Source organism: Rhipicephalus microplus, chromosome 6 (genome assembly GCF_043290135.1).
Source record: "Rhipicephalus microplus isolate Deutch F79 chromosome 6, USDA_Rmic, whole genome shotgun sequence".
Lineage (NCBI taxonomy): Eukaryota > Metazoa > Arthropoda > Arachnida > Ixodida > Ixodidae > Rhipicephalus > Rhipicephalus microplus.
Genome location: NC_134705.1, coordinates 159,923,588 through 159,938,097, shown reverse-complemented (window position 1 = coordinate 159,938,097; position 14,510 = coordinate 159,923,588). Strand labels below are relative to the sequence as shown.

The window sequence follows — 14,510 nt, the reverse complement described above, 5'->3', positions numbered from 1 at the left end:
GGTTCAAACTCTTCAAACTTGAAGGGACACTAAGGTCAACTATTAAGTCGACGTTTACTGTTGAAATGACACTCCAGAAACCTCGTAGTGTTAATTTTGTGCCAAGTAGGGCGTATTTTGAAACAAAATCGCATTTTAATGGTCCAAATTGGGTTAACGCACTTCAAATTACCCGCCTCAAGAAGCGGACCGACCAACAGACTCGCATCACTGTTGCCATGCACGTTGCCCGGCTTTACTGCACTAGTAGCAGCAGACCGAAGTCAACGAAAGCCGCAGCAGCAACAATGGCCATTGATCAATTTCCCTCCATTGGCTCCGAGATCGCAGTGTCTTTTGTTTCAACTGCGCCCCGCTAAATGGCACCACCTGTCCTGTGTAACCACACATATACTGAATTTTTGAACCACTCGCGCGATTCCCCATAGTAATGTCCGGCGGTTCTTTTTTCATGAATCAAGCAGAAACGAACAAGCAGCATTTTATTGTGTTTCTTGATGCACGGAAGGTTATTTATTTGGTGCAGTTAGATAGATTACTAGTGATTAATTGTAGGCGGTCCGTCTGATGTCATCAGGATCATTTTGAAAATGTCCTACTGCGGCGCTTGTGTGCTTGTGTTCTTGTGCATTTACCTTAATTTCTCGGTAAGTAGGGCACCATTGTTGATAATATTATCGTTTTAGGTGTTGTCATGCATTGAGCTTTCAGATGTAAATTGTTATTTGATTTTAGTGTCCCTTTAATGTCAAAAGAGCTCCAAAACCAAGCTACCCAATTGGGTACTGTAAAACTAAGGAGCAAAAACTCTGATATATTCCGGTAAAGAGTTCTCACTCATTTCTCCCTTGTACTCAATTTTAATAAAACTGGGTGCTGTGGAACTAAGGAGTGAGGATTTCTTATTATCATTGGGTATTTAGAATTAATTACTGTTGGACTGGTGGCGAGAACTGGAGAACATTGTTCCCTTTCTAACGCACGCAGTCTGACGGACTGCTACCAGCGGCTGGAGTTCCTGGGTGACGCGGTCATCGACTACTTGGTGACGCGGTACCTCTACGAGGGCCCGCGCAAGTTCAACCCGGGCCAGCTGACAGACCTGCGCTCATCGCTGGTCAACAACACCTTCTTCGCCGCGCTAGTCGTGCGCCACGGCCTGCACCGGTGCCTGCTTCACTGCAACCCGGGGCTCTTTAATGCCGTGGCACGCTTCGTTCAGCACCAGGAGGGCTCCAGTGAGGAGGAGTCCGGCTCTTCGGACGAGGACGCCATGACCGAAATACTGGACCTGAACACCCACAGGGACGAGGTCCAGGACAACCCCGCTTACTGGAAGGTGCTCCAGGTGGGTGGCGAACTCTGATTTGCCCATCATTATTCTCGTTGGTGTCATTTGTAGACCAGGTCCAAAACATGGCAAAAAAACCCATCTCCTGCTAAAGGGAACCATTTGTAGATGCAAAGCAGCAGGCCCTAACACTTACACTACCGGCGGCGTTCATGCTGGCACTCATGACAGCATTGTGGAGGAGAGAAACCTGCAGAGGCGCGAAGCACGCAGCGATAAGCCGGTGTTTCCTACTGGAACACTCCTATCACTACTAATCGGCAATGAGAGACAGAAGACTCTGGTTGGGCGCAGACACCTTCAGTCCGCTTTAGTTAACGCGCACACTCCGATTTTTTATTGTTCAGCAACAAACAGGAGATATCTCCCACCGGCACTATCTTGGAGGTCATAATTCAGTGCCTATATATACGAGTGGCCAGTGAACAGTTGCGCAGCGTGAGCGGTCCCTGTTTTTTTTTAATAATAAAAAAAAGCTCGCTAGCAGATGCTGCCTGCATTGGTGTTGCGAGATGAGAGAGAGGGGGAGCGTAAGAAAAGACAGGGGGGGAGACAGAGGGGCAATGCTAGACGCCGCAGGACTGAGATACACAGCCTTTGGCATAAGACGCTTCGCATCCAAAACTGAATGATTGATACAGAACAGTACAATGTAAAATACAGTCAAATCTGAATATATTGAACACGGATATATCGAATTATTGCCTATATCAAACGGTTTTTATATCATGCGGGAAATCGCATGCATTATTGATTTTTTATTTCGAGCTAAGTTTGACATATAATGGATATATCGAACTCAGCCACCACAAACCGCCCGCGCTCCATTGACAGGCGGCGAGCTTTCCCCCAACTCTCGAAAGTAGCGGTAGAGTGGAGGGCGTTTACGAATGCTACACACATCGATGGCGCCGAGAGCGCCACTTTAACGTAGCGGCGTATGTGTGCCGCAGCCTTGCGGTAGAGGTTCTTAAATTAGGAAAGAGAAGAGAAAAGCGCGAAGCTGTTATTGTCTTTCAATACGAAGGCACCGACACGGCTTCGCGCGGGGAAGGGGGAGTGGGAGGTAAAGATTGAGGAGGAAAGTATAGGAGGGAAAGGACGCAGACGACTGTCTCGGACGCGGTCCGCGCTGCCGCCGGGAAAGGGAAAGCAGTCAGGCGAGCCGGCATGGGCGCGCCATGTGCGCACTTTACACCTGGACTCATGCCGCAGCCTTGCTGCTTGCAGTCGTTGCAGTCTCTATGGTGTCAACGGCACACTGCGCACTTGTTGCAAGCTACTCCCCCGTAGCATCGGCAGGCATCGGTCGTTGTGCTCGCAGTGTTCGTGCGTTCGGAGTTAGGCCTGTCGCGCGCTGTGACAGGCCTAACTCCGAACGGCGGAGCTCACGGATGTGGAAATTGTCGCCGAAGCTACTGCTGAGCAGCCAAATGAAGACTCTGCCGAGGTGGATCCCGTAAGCGCTGATGGTGCCCCGCTCCCGACATCAGCTGAGGTCGTAGCTGCCTTGGCCCTTGTGCGCCACCACTGCGGCGCGATTGAAGGCACCGGTCTATCACTTATGGATCGCCTGGACTATATTGAGGACGCAGTCGTCAAACACGCCATGGCCAACAAAAAGCAGGCTATTCTTTTTCAATATTTTAAACCAACACAATAAATACTATGTTTGAATCTTCAAGTGAGTATTTACTGCACCACGCTTGAACGGTTCGTTGGTTGTTTTCAGCAAGCTGTTGACGCATTTTTTTCGTGATTTTTTTTATATCGAATTCTGGATATATCGAACTATTTCACGATCACCGCGTCGTTTGATATATCGAGGTTCGACTGTACCTCTCATCAGGTCAGGCAATGCATGGAAACAAGCGATGCGTAGATCGCCAGACGGCGATTTCGTCCGCGAGCTTCTGTGACGTGAAAACGGCATAGATGTAAAATGCGAAGCTGCGGACCTTTCTTTTTAAGGAGAGACACTGCATTTTAAAAATTTTAGAAAGAAACCTTGATTGATCTTGATAAGACTTCCTAACCTCATGTGAATATGTGCAGATTTCAAATACATCAACCTTCCTTGCAGAGGCCCAAGGTCGTGCCGTGGGCTTATTCAGGTGGTCTGCACCCGCTTTTTAAGGGATTACCGTAATAACTCGAATCTAACGCGCACCTTTTTTCCGGTTAAGCGAGTTCATAAGTCGCATGCGCGTTAGAATCGAGTTCGAAAAAAAAATTACGGTCAATCTATTGCCATCGGCAAATCCGAAATGGCCGCCCCCTACGTGCGTCGGCATGGCGCGTCGGCCATTTCTGCCTATGTGTTTCCCATGTGCGGCACTTCGTACGTGTGCTCAGCAGTTTGTCATCTAGTAGTGCATTAGCATCGACGGCGTGGAAGGGCCGACTCAAAAAACTCGAGTGCACCACGATGCCGCTTTTAAAAGAAAAGTCATCGCATGTGCAGAAACGGACGGAAATCGGGCCGCATCGCGGTCGTTCGGAGTTCCCGAAACGTGCATGCGGAACCGGCGGAAACAAAAGCAGAAGATTGTCGACAGCTAAGCTTCACACAATGGCTTCAGTGGACCACAGCAAAGTCGGTTTCCGCAAATAAAGAGCTGCTCGGCGAGTATGTGCTTGAGCAGCGAGCGGCACAGCGGCCCGTGACGACAGAACTGCTCCAAGTGCGGGCTATGCAATTAGTCTTAGAAAAAGGTCTAATGCGGAGCCAGTTTAAGGGGAGATGCGGGTCGAAAAATCGCGTTTTTTGCGAAAATTTCCACTTTTGAGATATTGCTTCTAAAATCACTTTTGATCATTCAACTATCATTTCCCCAAAGGTCATAGCTGAATTCAAACAAGAAAGTGGTAAAAAGTCGATCTGCGCTAGTGAAGGTAGCTGCCGAAGTCGCGAATTCACGCATCCGACGGCTATTTTTGAAAATCCGCCACTCGGCAACACGATGACGTCCGCCATCGGGGTTTGTTCGGTGGTGTAGATCAAGGCTCCTTCTAGTGTACAGGCGTCCCCCTAGTTTCGTATTTTAGTGAGGAATTTCACAAAACAGTCGTTTCCAAGTCGGTTTACAGCCAAGCTGCAGCCGCTTCGCGCACCTCTACCGGTCACATGGTACGCTACCGAGGCCGCCATTGGCTACATCTGATCGGCCTCGCTCGCTGAGCGCTTGCGACGATCGGCACTTGCCGTGCGTTTCTATGTTTTCCGAGTTCACCATGGATAACTCGAAGAAGCGAGACTTCCGAGCACGAAAGTTTGCAAGCAAGAACAAGTACCAAGGGCGTTGACGTAAACTGAAGCGCAAAGCAGCGGTAGAAGAATGCGAGCCGCGGTCCACTAGGCCTAATCAAGGCAGCGGGGATACGGCGGCTTGCGGGAACTTTGACGAAATCGACGCCGCGATCAAGTTCATCAGCGCATCAGAAAAAAAGATTGAACAGTTCGAAAGCGAAAGAACGAAGAGTGTTTGTGGCTCTGTGAGCGGAGTATTTTGTGACATCGGCGCACTGACATCGATGGTAAGCCATGCTGTTTGTCCAACATGCCACACCGCTGGACTCGTCGTTCGCGACACCGCAAGTAAACGTAAGGGCCTCTCTTCGTTCCTCGAGCTGCACTGTGATAACAGTGAGTGTCCTGAGTCAGTGGTTTCTGCCGCGCATAGTTCGCGGCGTGTTCTGCCGGAAAGACAGCCCACCGATGCCGGTGATGACTGGAGCTACCGAAGCGGCAGCTCGCGCGACAGCTTCGCTGTCAATGTGAAGGTAGTTGTGGCTGGGCGTGCAATAGGCATTGGGCATGAACAGCTGTCGCGTTTTTGCGCTATTCTTGGACTGCCAATACCTATGCATCATAAGACTTTTATTGCAATCGGCAAAAAAGTTCATGCTGCAGCTACCAAAGCTGTGCAAGTAAACCTGGCGAAAGCACGGATGATAACTAAAGAGAAAGTGGATGGGGCTGATGTTGCTGTCATGTATGATGGCACATGGCAAAAAAGAGGGCACAAGAGCCACAATGGCATCGGCACTGCTGTGTCTGTGGACACTGGTTTGTGTCTAGATTTTGAAGTGCTATCGAATTACTGCCTTGCCTGTAGCCGGCACCAGGACTTGGGTGATGAGGAAGAAATATGGCAAGCATTCCACACACCTGTCTGCGAAAAAAATACAGAGTGCTCCTCTCATGCCATGGAGACTGAGGCAGCTTTGCGCATATGGGGCAGGACATCCTCATACACAACACCATTGCACTTCACCAAGTTCCTCAGTGATGGGGACAGCAAAGCTTATACCGCTGTCGCTGAGGCCAAGGTATATGGTGAAGCTGTTGTGGACAAGGAGTGCACAAACCATGTGGCCAAGCGTCTAGGCACTGCACTTCGGAAACTGCCAACACGACTTCCACGAGGGGAAAAGCTGACAGATGGCACAATTCAGAAGCTGCAGAACTATTACCGTATTGCAATCACAAACAACAGAGGTGATATTCTGAAAATGCATCGTGCCATCTGGGCCTCATATTTCCATTCATCATCGAGCAACACAGCAGGCAGCCACCGATACTGTCCAGAAGGGGCGACTTCCTGGTGCAAGCATAGGCGAGCCGAAGCGCTTGGGGAGGCCCCACCCGACCACACACCAATCTTGACCAAGGCTCAAGGATTGGCTGTGCTTCCCATTTACAAGCGGCTCACAGATGAAAAGTTGCTGGTGCGTTGTATCCAAGGGAAGACCCAAAACGCTGCAGATCTTTGAACAGCAAAATCTGGTTGTTGTGTCCGAAGACTAAGTTTGCCTCCCGGACAACAGTGGAAACTGCAGCTGCTATGGCCGTGTTGTGGTTCAATAAAGGACATTCAAGCTTTGAACACGTGCTAGAGGAGCTTGGTGTAGTCCCACCAGATCAACTGATCACCCTGGGCCAATCCCGCGACCAGAGGAGAATCGAAAGAATGTCTGCGTGTGAAACAGCCGAGGCAAGGGCCCATCGGCGGAACGTGGCAAAGAAAGCGCGCCTTGATGACTCCCTTCTCAAGCGGCGAGAAGGATCCACATATGGAGCAGGACAATTTTAGGTGCTCTAGCTGTGTCCCTTCTATGATATCACCAAGTTTTGTGCAAATCGCGCTGTGTAATCATAAGTAAACATATTTACAACTTTCAAATGCATTTTTCTCGATTTCCATTTTGAGGTAATTCTCTCATCTTGTGCACAATCTTTTTTAGGCATAAAATAGTCCTATCTTGATGAAATTTTGCACAGAGCTTAATCAGCCACTCTAGAATACAAGTATCTACTTTAGGTTGCATTATACATCACAGATTTTTTTGTTACACAACTTGATACACTGATAGAGAGATGTAAAATATGCATTTAGTACTTTTAATTTTTTTTTTAAATGTAGCAAGTAAATTTTCTGTTTGAGGTACTTTTCTGTATTGTACTGCTCAAGTGCAGCAGAATGAGCCATTTTGCAATTCTGTGTGAAAATTTTTAGTAAGCTTTATTATGTGCACAAAAAACACTATATTTTGATATCAAAGTTGTAGTAACTCCGGAACTACTATAGCTATTAAAAAAATAATTGCAGTTATGAAATCAGCACTGCACGCTTTACTAACACCTAAAATTTCAAGGAGCTGGGTTATGAAATAAAAAAAAACCTTTTTCGAGTAGCATCTCCCCTTAAGGGGAGATGCTACTCGAAAAAGCGAGCAGGTGCTGGCTAACTAACTTTATGAAGAGGAAAGGCTTTTCTCTCCGAAGGGGAACATGCATATTCGAAAACTTTTGCAGAGGAGTACGATGAAAAGCTTCACAGTTTTCAGAGGTTCTTCCTAAACTTGCAGGGCAACAACGGCTACCTTCTTGGGCAAATCGGGAATGCCGATCAGACGCCTCTTTACTTCGACATGCCTGGCACCACAACCGTCGAGAAGAAGGAGGCGAAGCAAGTTCGCGTGCTGAAATCGGTCCATGGTAAAACTACAGTGACGACAATGCTCTGTTACATGTCAGATGGGCGCAAGCTTCGCCCGTACCTTATATTTAAATGGAAGACGCTCCCGAAAGGAGTCGTTTTTTCGAGTGGTGTGATCGTGCGGGCCAGCGAGAAAAATGGGTGCGCGTTGCAATCGATGTCTTACGTTTTTTTTTTTTTTTCCGCGGTGGAAATCGGGTGCACGTTACAATCGAGGGCGCGGTAGAATCAAGTAAATACGGTATTCGATTATTCAACGCTCGGATTATGTGACAGTTTTGCATGGTCCTCTGAAATTCGTATAATTGGGGTTCCGCTAGAACACTCCAAGTGCATTGTGTAACAAGCAGTGACAAAAAACTGCATTTTCTCTTGTTAGGCTTGACGATATACTTAAGGAGGCAGACTGGTCTTAGACATTTTTTTGTTTATTTCTTCAGTGATCTTGATCAAACTGCACAGGGTTATGCAGTTTGTTCTGCTGATTTCAAATATTTAATTAGTTTTTCTGTTACCGCATTTTCCGGTTTATAAGTCGCACCCTTGTATAAGTCGCACTCCCCTCAAAATAGCAGTTTTTCCGAAAAAAAATGTATATAAGTCGCACCGGTGTAGAAGACGCACTTGCTCATCCGACCACCGACATTTAAGTATCTTGTCGTGACAATGCATTGCAAAAATGCATGCTTGCGACGGCCAACGCTTTTGCACGTTTCTAGCTATCGGCAGTCACGCGTGCGAGCGCTTTTAAACACACATAAAAACAATACTTTCAGAAGTACCTTTATTATTCCGATAGCTTGGTGACGTTTATTCAAAGCCATCGAAGTCGTCTTCCTCCGAGTCGCTCACGAACAATGCAGCTACTTCTGGTTGCAGTACTGCTGGCATATCACTGTCGTCCTCCGACTCGCTCGAATCGGACTCGGTCAACGTCGCCATCGGCCGCGCAGGGGATCAAACCGGCCTTGCGAAAGCCCACCACAATGGTCTTCGCAGAAATTGACTCCCAAGCATCACTCACCCATTTCGCCACTTCGCCGAACTCTGCGCGTCTCATGCGCCCCGTTTTTGTGAAGCTGTGTTCTCCCTCCAACATCCATGTTTCCCACGAACGTCGCAGAACTGCCTTGAAGCTGCGGTTGACAGAAATGTCAAGCGGCTGAAGCATCTTCGTCATGCCGCCGGGAATAATCACTGGCATACAGTTCTTTGAACTGATCTTTTTCTTGACAATATCGGTGATATGTGCCCGCATACTGTCCATTACCAGCATTCCTGGCTTCACGTGGAAGAATCCGTCTGTTCGACGGGAAAAACAGCGGTCAAGCCACACACTCATCATTCCCTCGTCCATCCAAGCTTTTGTGTTCGCCTGAATCACCACTGTAGGAGGGAAATTATCCTTCGGCAAGGTTTTCCGCTTAAATATCAGCATGGGAGGCAGCTTTGTGCCACCGCGCAGCAGGCGAGCACAACGGTGAAGTGGGACTTCTCGTGGCCTGTTGTCCTCACCGTGACAGTTTTCTGGCCTTTTTCGGCGATGCTTCTCCCAAGCGGGATGTCGAATGTCAGCGGCACTTCATCCATGTTAACGATGTGGCTCGCGCTGACATTCTTCTTCGCAACTTCCTTCCTCACGAATGAGCTGAAGTTGTCCAGTTGCGCCTGAAAGTCGTCGGGCAGCTTTTGGCACACTGTCGTCCGGGCTCTCATAACCAGCTGATTCCTTCGCATAAAGCGGAAACACCACGACGGACCACCATTGAATCCCGTAACATTGCTCTCCGCTGCCAGAGCCTTCGCCTTCAGGCGCAGCTGCACTGTTGACAGCCCTCTTCCTTCAGCTCGTTGTTGCAGTACCCACGTGCGCAGGCTACGCTCGAGGTCCGGCCAGCGCGCCTTCTAGCCGCGGTTGGCCTTCTTTGTCGACTTCATCGTCCGGAGGACGCTGTGGGCCTTGCGCCAGTCACGGATTATTTTTCCGTCATGGATAGCTTCGCCGACTTTGCTTTCCAAGCGGCGCCATGGTTCGCGAGGTTCTACGGCGCTACCGGCTCTATGCTGCGACGCACAACACAACACACGAGACGCGCGCAGCAACAGCGACACACCGAGTGCAATGAAGACGTTATGGCAGATGGAAGTGATGGTAAAGGAAGTGGCTCTGAAATCCAAACTTGCTTTCCATAATTTATAATTTAAAAAACACCTCCACATTTTCACCCCACTGATTATTTTTTTGTGCAAAACTACATAGCTGCGTTATCTTTAGGGTGTTAACTTACCGTTAATCTTACTTTCTTTTTAAATGTGGTTTCTGTGCATCGCAGAAGGCGGTGAAGCGCCGTAGATGCCATTTTGATGCCCGCTTGACGTAAACAGCACCACCCAAGCCGTGGCATCCAACTCGATTTTGAATGTATATAAGTCGCATTGTTGTATAAGACGCACCCACGAAAAATTTAGAAAAAAACCGCGACTTATACACCGAAAAATACGGTACTCACCTTGTTCCTGAGATAACTTAAGTTCACCCTCTGTTGTTTATGGTTGCCATAGAAAAAAGTGCTTAATTAAAAGTGATATTTAGGATATGCCAACATAGACCAATGACTATAAAGTGAAAGCATAGAAGATTTTTTTTTGTTTTTAGGCCTTTATTGGTTATTTTACAGCAAAATGAACTATTCATTTTCAAAAGCAGTTGTAATTGTGTTACAGTTTTGATTAGTGATTAATTAAAAAGGCATTTGCTTTGAATTCTGCTCCCATACTTGCATTCTACACACATGCAGGTTTCCACTGCAAAGAGAATTATTGTTGTACCTGCCCTAGCTGCAGAGATATTGAGGCCTCAAAATTGAATACCGTATTTACTCGATTCTACCGCGCCCTCGATTGTAACGCGCACCCGATTTCCACCGCGGAAAAAAAAAAACGTAAGACACCGATTGCAACGCGCACCCATTTTTCTCGCTGGTCCGCACGATCACACAACTCGAAAAAACGACTCCTTTCGGGAGCGTCTTCTATTTAAATATGAGGTGTGGGCGAAGCTTGTGCCCATCTGACGTGTAACAGATCATTGCCGTCACTGTAGTTTTACCGTGGACCAATGTCAGCACGCGAACTTGCTTCGCCCCCTTCTTCTCGACGGTTATGGTGCCAGGCATGTCGAAGTAAAGAGGCGTCTGATCGGCATTCCCGATTTGCCCAAGCAGGTAGCCGTTGTTGCGCCGCAAGTTTAGGTCGAACCTCTGAAAACTGTGAAGCTTTTCATCGTACTCCTCCACAAAACTTTTCGCATATGCATGTTCCCCTTCGGAGGGAAAAGCCTTTCCTCTTCATAAAGTTAGTTAGCCAGCACCTGCTCGCTTTAAACTGGCTCCGCATTAGACCTTTTTCTAAGACTAATTGCATAGCCCGCACTTGGAGCAGTTCTGTCGTCACGGGCCGCTATGCCGCTCGCTGCTCAAGCACATACTCGCCGAGCAGCTCTTTAATTTGCGGAAACCGACCCTGCTGTGGTCCACTGAAGCCTTTGCGTGAAGCTTTGCTGTCTAAAATCTTCTGCTTTTGTTTCCGCCGGTCCCGCACGCACGTTTCGGGAACTCCGAACAACCGCGATGCGGCCCGATTTCCGTCCGTTCCTGCACACGCGATGACTTTTCTTTTAAAAGCGGCATCGTGGTGCACTCAAGTTTTTGGAGTCGGCCCTTCCACACCGTCGATGCTAATGCACTACTAGATAACGAACTCCTCAGCACACGTACGAAGTGCCGCACATGGGAAACACATAGGCAGAAATGGCCGACGTGCCATGCCGATGCACATAGGGGGCGGCCATTTTGGATTTGCCGATGGCAATAGATTGACCGTAATTTTTTTGTTCGTACTCGATTCTAACGCGCATGCGATTTATGAATTCGCTTAACCGGAAAAAAGGTGCACGTTAGATTCGAGTAATTACGGTAGTCTCAAATTTACTTTCTTGAGAAAAATAGAAAAAACTGAAAACACACAGTTTCTTAAAAAAGCAACAATCATGGTGCACATGTTCTGCAATCCTCATAAAGGCACTCATAAATTGGTAATAGAGCTTTAGACACAGGTGCTGGCAAATTATAAAGAAGCCTCAAAGTCAGTTCCCCATTTTTTTTGCTGGTTTTGCATGTTAACAGCACCAAGAATCTGGACAGTTAGAATGACATGACAAAAAAATACTACTTCCTGGTGCATGAAAATTTGCAGAGAGATAAAAAAAGTACTTGCAGAAACCAAATATGTCAATTTTAAAAAATGAATTTTTTTGTCACTTTTTTGTCCAAAAGACCAGTCTGCCCCCTTAACAATCTGCAACCACGTTCCCTGCACACCCTTTATTCTCCACACCTCATAGCCAACATGTCCGACTCCTCTTCTCGTACCATTTTCTCCCCACTCCTGTATTCATTTGATGCTCGTGCCATTTCATTTTTCCGCCCACACTCAACGCACATGCACCCCTTACTCCGTTTTATCTCTCACACTTTTTCGCCTAGTTGTGATGCTGTCACACTGATCACTTACGCAGTCGCCGAGTGAGATTTGTTCAAGGTTTGTTAAAAACTGAACCTGTGTTTCAAGGGCCATTTATTCTTTTCTGAAAGGCACCGGGAATAGCATTCTTAAGCGGTGTGTTGTTATTCTGTCCACTGTCACAATAGATGTTTGTGTTGTCAATTCTACCGGTGTTTGAAGGCCATGCTTGTATACCCTCGGAAACGTTCCTGTGGTCCTATTGAGGTTTATTGGCGTGGTTCTGTATGTGCAGCGATTTTAAGCACAGCTTCGTCTTGTTATAGCTTCAGTGTAGATGACGTAGACATCTTCAAAGCCGAAAATACGGTCGCACTTACTTTGTGGTTCTGAGTTGCGGTAGAACATCGGTTATGGTGCTCGGCTGCTAACCTGTAGGTCGCGGGTTTGATCCCAGCCGCGGCTGTCGCATTTCGATGGAGTTGAAATGCTGAAGGCCCGTGTACTGTGCGTTTCAGGGCACATTAAGGAACGCCAGATGGTTGAAATTTCCACTACGGCATCTCTTATAATCACATCGTATTTTTGAGATGTAAGACCCCAGATATTATTATGATTATCACAGCGATTCTATTACCACGAGGAGGAGTGCCTGGAGCCCGAAGAGGTCGAGGTGCCAAAGGTGCTGGGCGACCTTTTTGAGAGTCTCATGGGTGCCGTGTTTCTCGACTGTGGTATGTCGCTGGACACGGTGTGGCGCATCATATACCGAACCAGATATTATTATGATTATCACAGCGATTCTATTACCACGAGGAGGAGTGCCTGGAGCCCGAGGAGGTCGAGGTGCCAAAGGCGCTGGGCGACCTTTTTGAGAGCCTCATGGGTGCCGTGTTTCTCGACTGTGGTATGTCGCTGGACACGGTGTGGTGCATCATATACCGACTCTTCGGCCGTGAGATCGAGTCCTTCAGTGAGCGGGTGCCCCTGCCCCCCGTTCGTGCACTTCTCGAGCACTTCCCAGGTGCCCACTTCAGGTGAGCAAACGGACATTGTGTGACAATCGCAAGAGATCAATTAAAACGGAATTCTCGTGTAGTCAATTCACACGCAGTTAGCACAGTGTGATAGGAAATCCATTTTTCAGTTTTTTTTGGAGTTTTTTTACAGTAAAGCCCTGTTTATTTGGTGATAAATGTATTTGTTTTCCAAAGTATGATTTTTCTGGTATCCAGCCCATCATTATCATCATTTAATTCTTTAATCCTACTCTATAGACATCTTAGTACAGTAGACTCTTAATAAACAAATTTCTTATTTGTAATTGCTGCTTCACTATAACAACTAAAGGCAAATATTAGGTCGACAGCAGTCCTCAGCAGTCACGCAGACACTGCGGAATCAGGGCGTCGATGAAGTATATATAAACATCCTGGAAGAAATCTACAGGAGATCAACTGCTACCATATTGTTTCATAAAAAAAGCAACAGAATACCAATCAAGAAGGGTGTAAGGCAGGGGGATACAATCTCCCTAATACTATTTACCACGTGCTTACAGGATGTTTTCAGAGGCCTAGAATGGGAACAGTTAGGGAAAAGAGTTAATGAAGAGTACCTTAGTAACCTGCGCTTCGCCGATGACATTGCATTGCTGAGTAACTCTGGGGACGAATAGCAACTCTTGATTACAGAGTTAGACAAGGAGAGAAGAAAGGTGGGTCTTAAAATTAATCTGCAGAAAACGAAAGTAATCTACAACAACCTCGGAAGAGAGCAGCGCTTCGATATAGGTAATAGTCCACTTCAAGTTGTAAATAACTATGTCTACTTAGGGCAGGTAATAACCGCGGAGCCGAACCACGAGATTGAAGTAACTAGAAGAATAAGAATGCGGTGGACCACATTTGGCTAGCACCCGCAAATTATGACAGGTAGATTGCCACTATGCTTCAAGGAGAAGGTATATAACAGCTGTATCTTGCCAGTACTTAGCCACGGAGCAGAAACCTGGAGACTTACAAAGAGGGTTCAGCTTAAATTGAGGACGACGCAGCGAGCAATGGAAAAAAAAATGGTAGGTGTAACCTTAAGAGACAAGAAGAGAGCAGAGTGGATTAGGGAACAAACGGGGGTTAAGGATATCATAGTTGAAATCAAGAAGAGAAAATGGACATGGGCCGGGCATGTAGTGCATAGACAGGATAAGCGCTGGTCATTAAGTGTAATTAACTAGATTCCCAGAGAAAGCTAGCGGGTTAGGGGGAGACAGAAGGTTAGGTGGGCAGATCAGATTAAGAAGTTTGCGGTATAAATTGGCAGCAGCAAGCACAGGACCGAGTTGACTGGCGGAACATGGGAGAGGCCTTTGTCCTGCAGTGGATGTAGTCAGGCTGATGATGATTAGGTCGACGTTGATTGTTGAAATAGTGGTTCAGAAACCTTGCAGCACTACTTTTATGCTAAGAAAGTGCTTATTTTGAAATAAAAGCGCATTTAATGGTCCACATGTTATTAGCGCGCTAAGGCACTGTTTGATAGTGCCATTGTGGCGCTCAACCATTTGCCCGGCAGGGTGGTACGGAACTGTGTGTAAGTCTTGTATGCCCCAGTGTTCAAGGAGGCCCTTCCACAAC

General features: G+C 47.2%; 1 protein-coding gene across 2 annotated transcripts in view; it reads left to right on the top strand.

Moving 5' to 3' along the window:
- Window positions 1-14,510, top strand: part of LOC119167238 (endoribonuclease Dicer) — a 104,413-nt gene that overhangs the window by 68,535 nt on the left and 21,368 nt on the right. Inside the window, exons 18-19 of one of the 2 annotated variants that reach the window (XM_037418686.2) lie at window positions 988-1,348; window positions 12,673-12,911. In XM_037418686.2, coding sequence (XP_037274583.2) covers window positions 988-1,348; window positions 12,673-12,911 — 600 coding nt within the window. The remainder of the gene's footprint in view (window positions 1-987; window positions 1,349-12,672; window positions 12,912-14,510) is intronic. The other variant, XM_075866882.1, reaches the window with a different exon arrangement.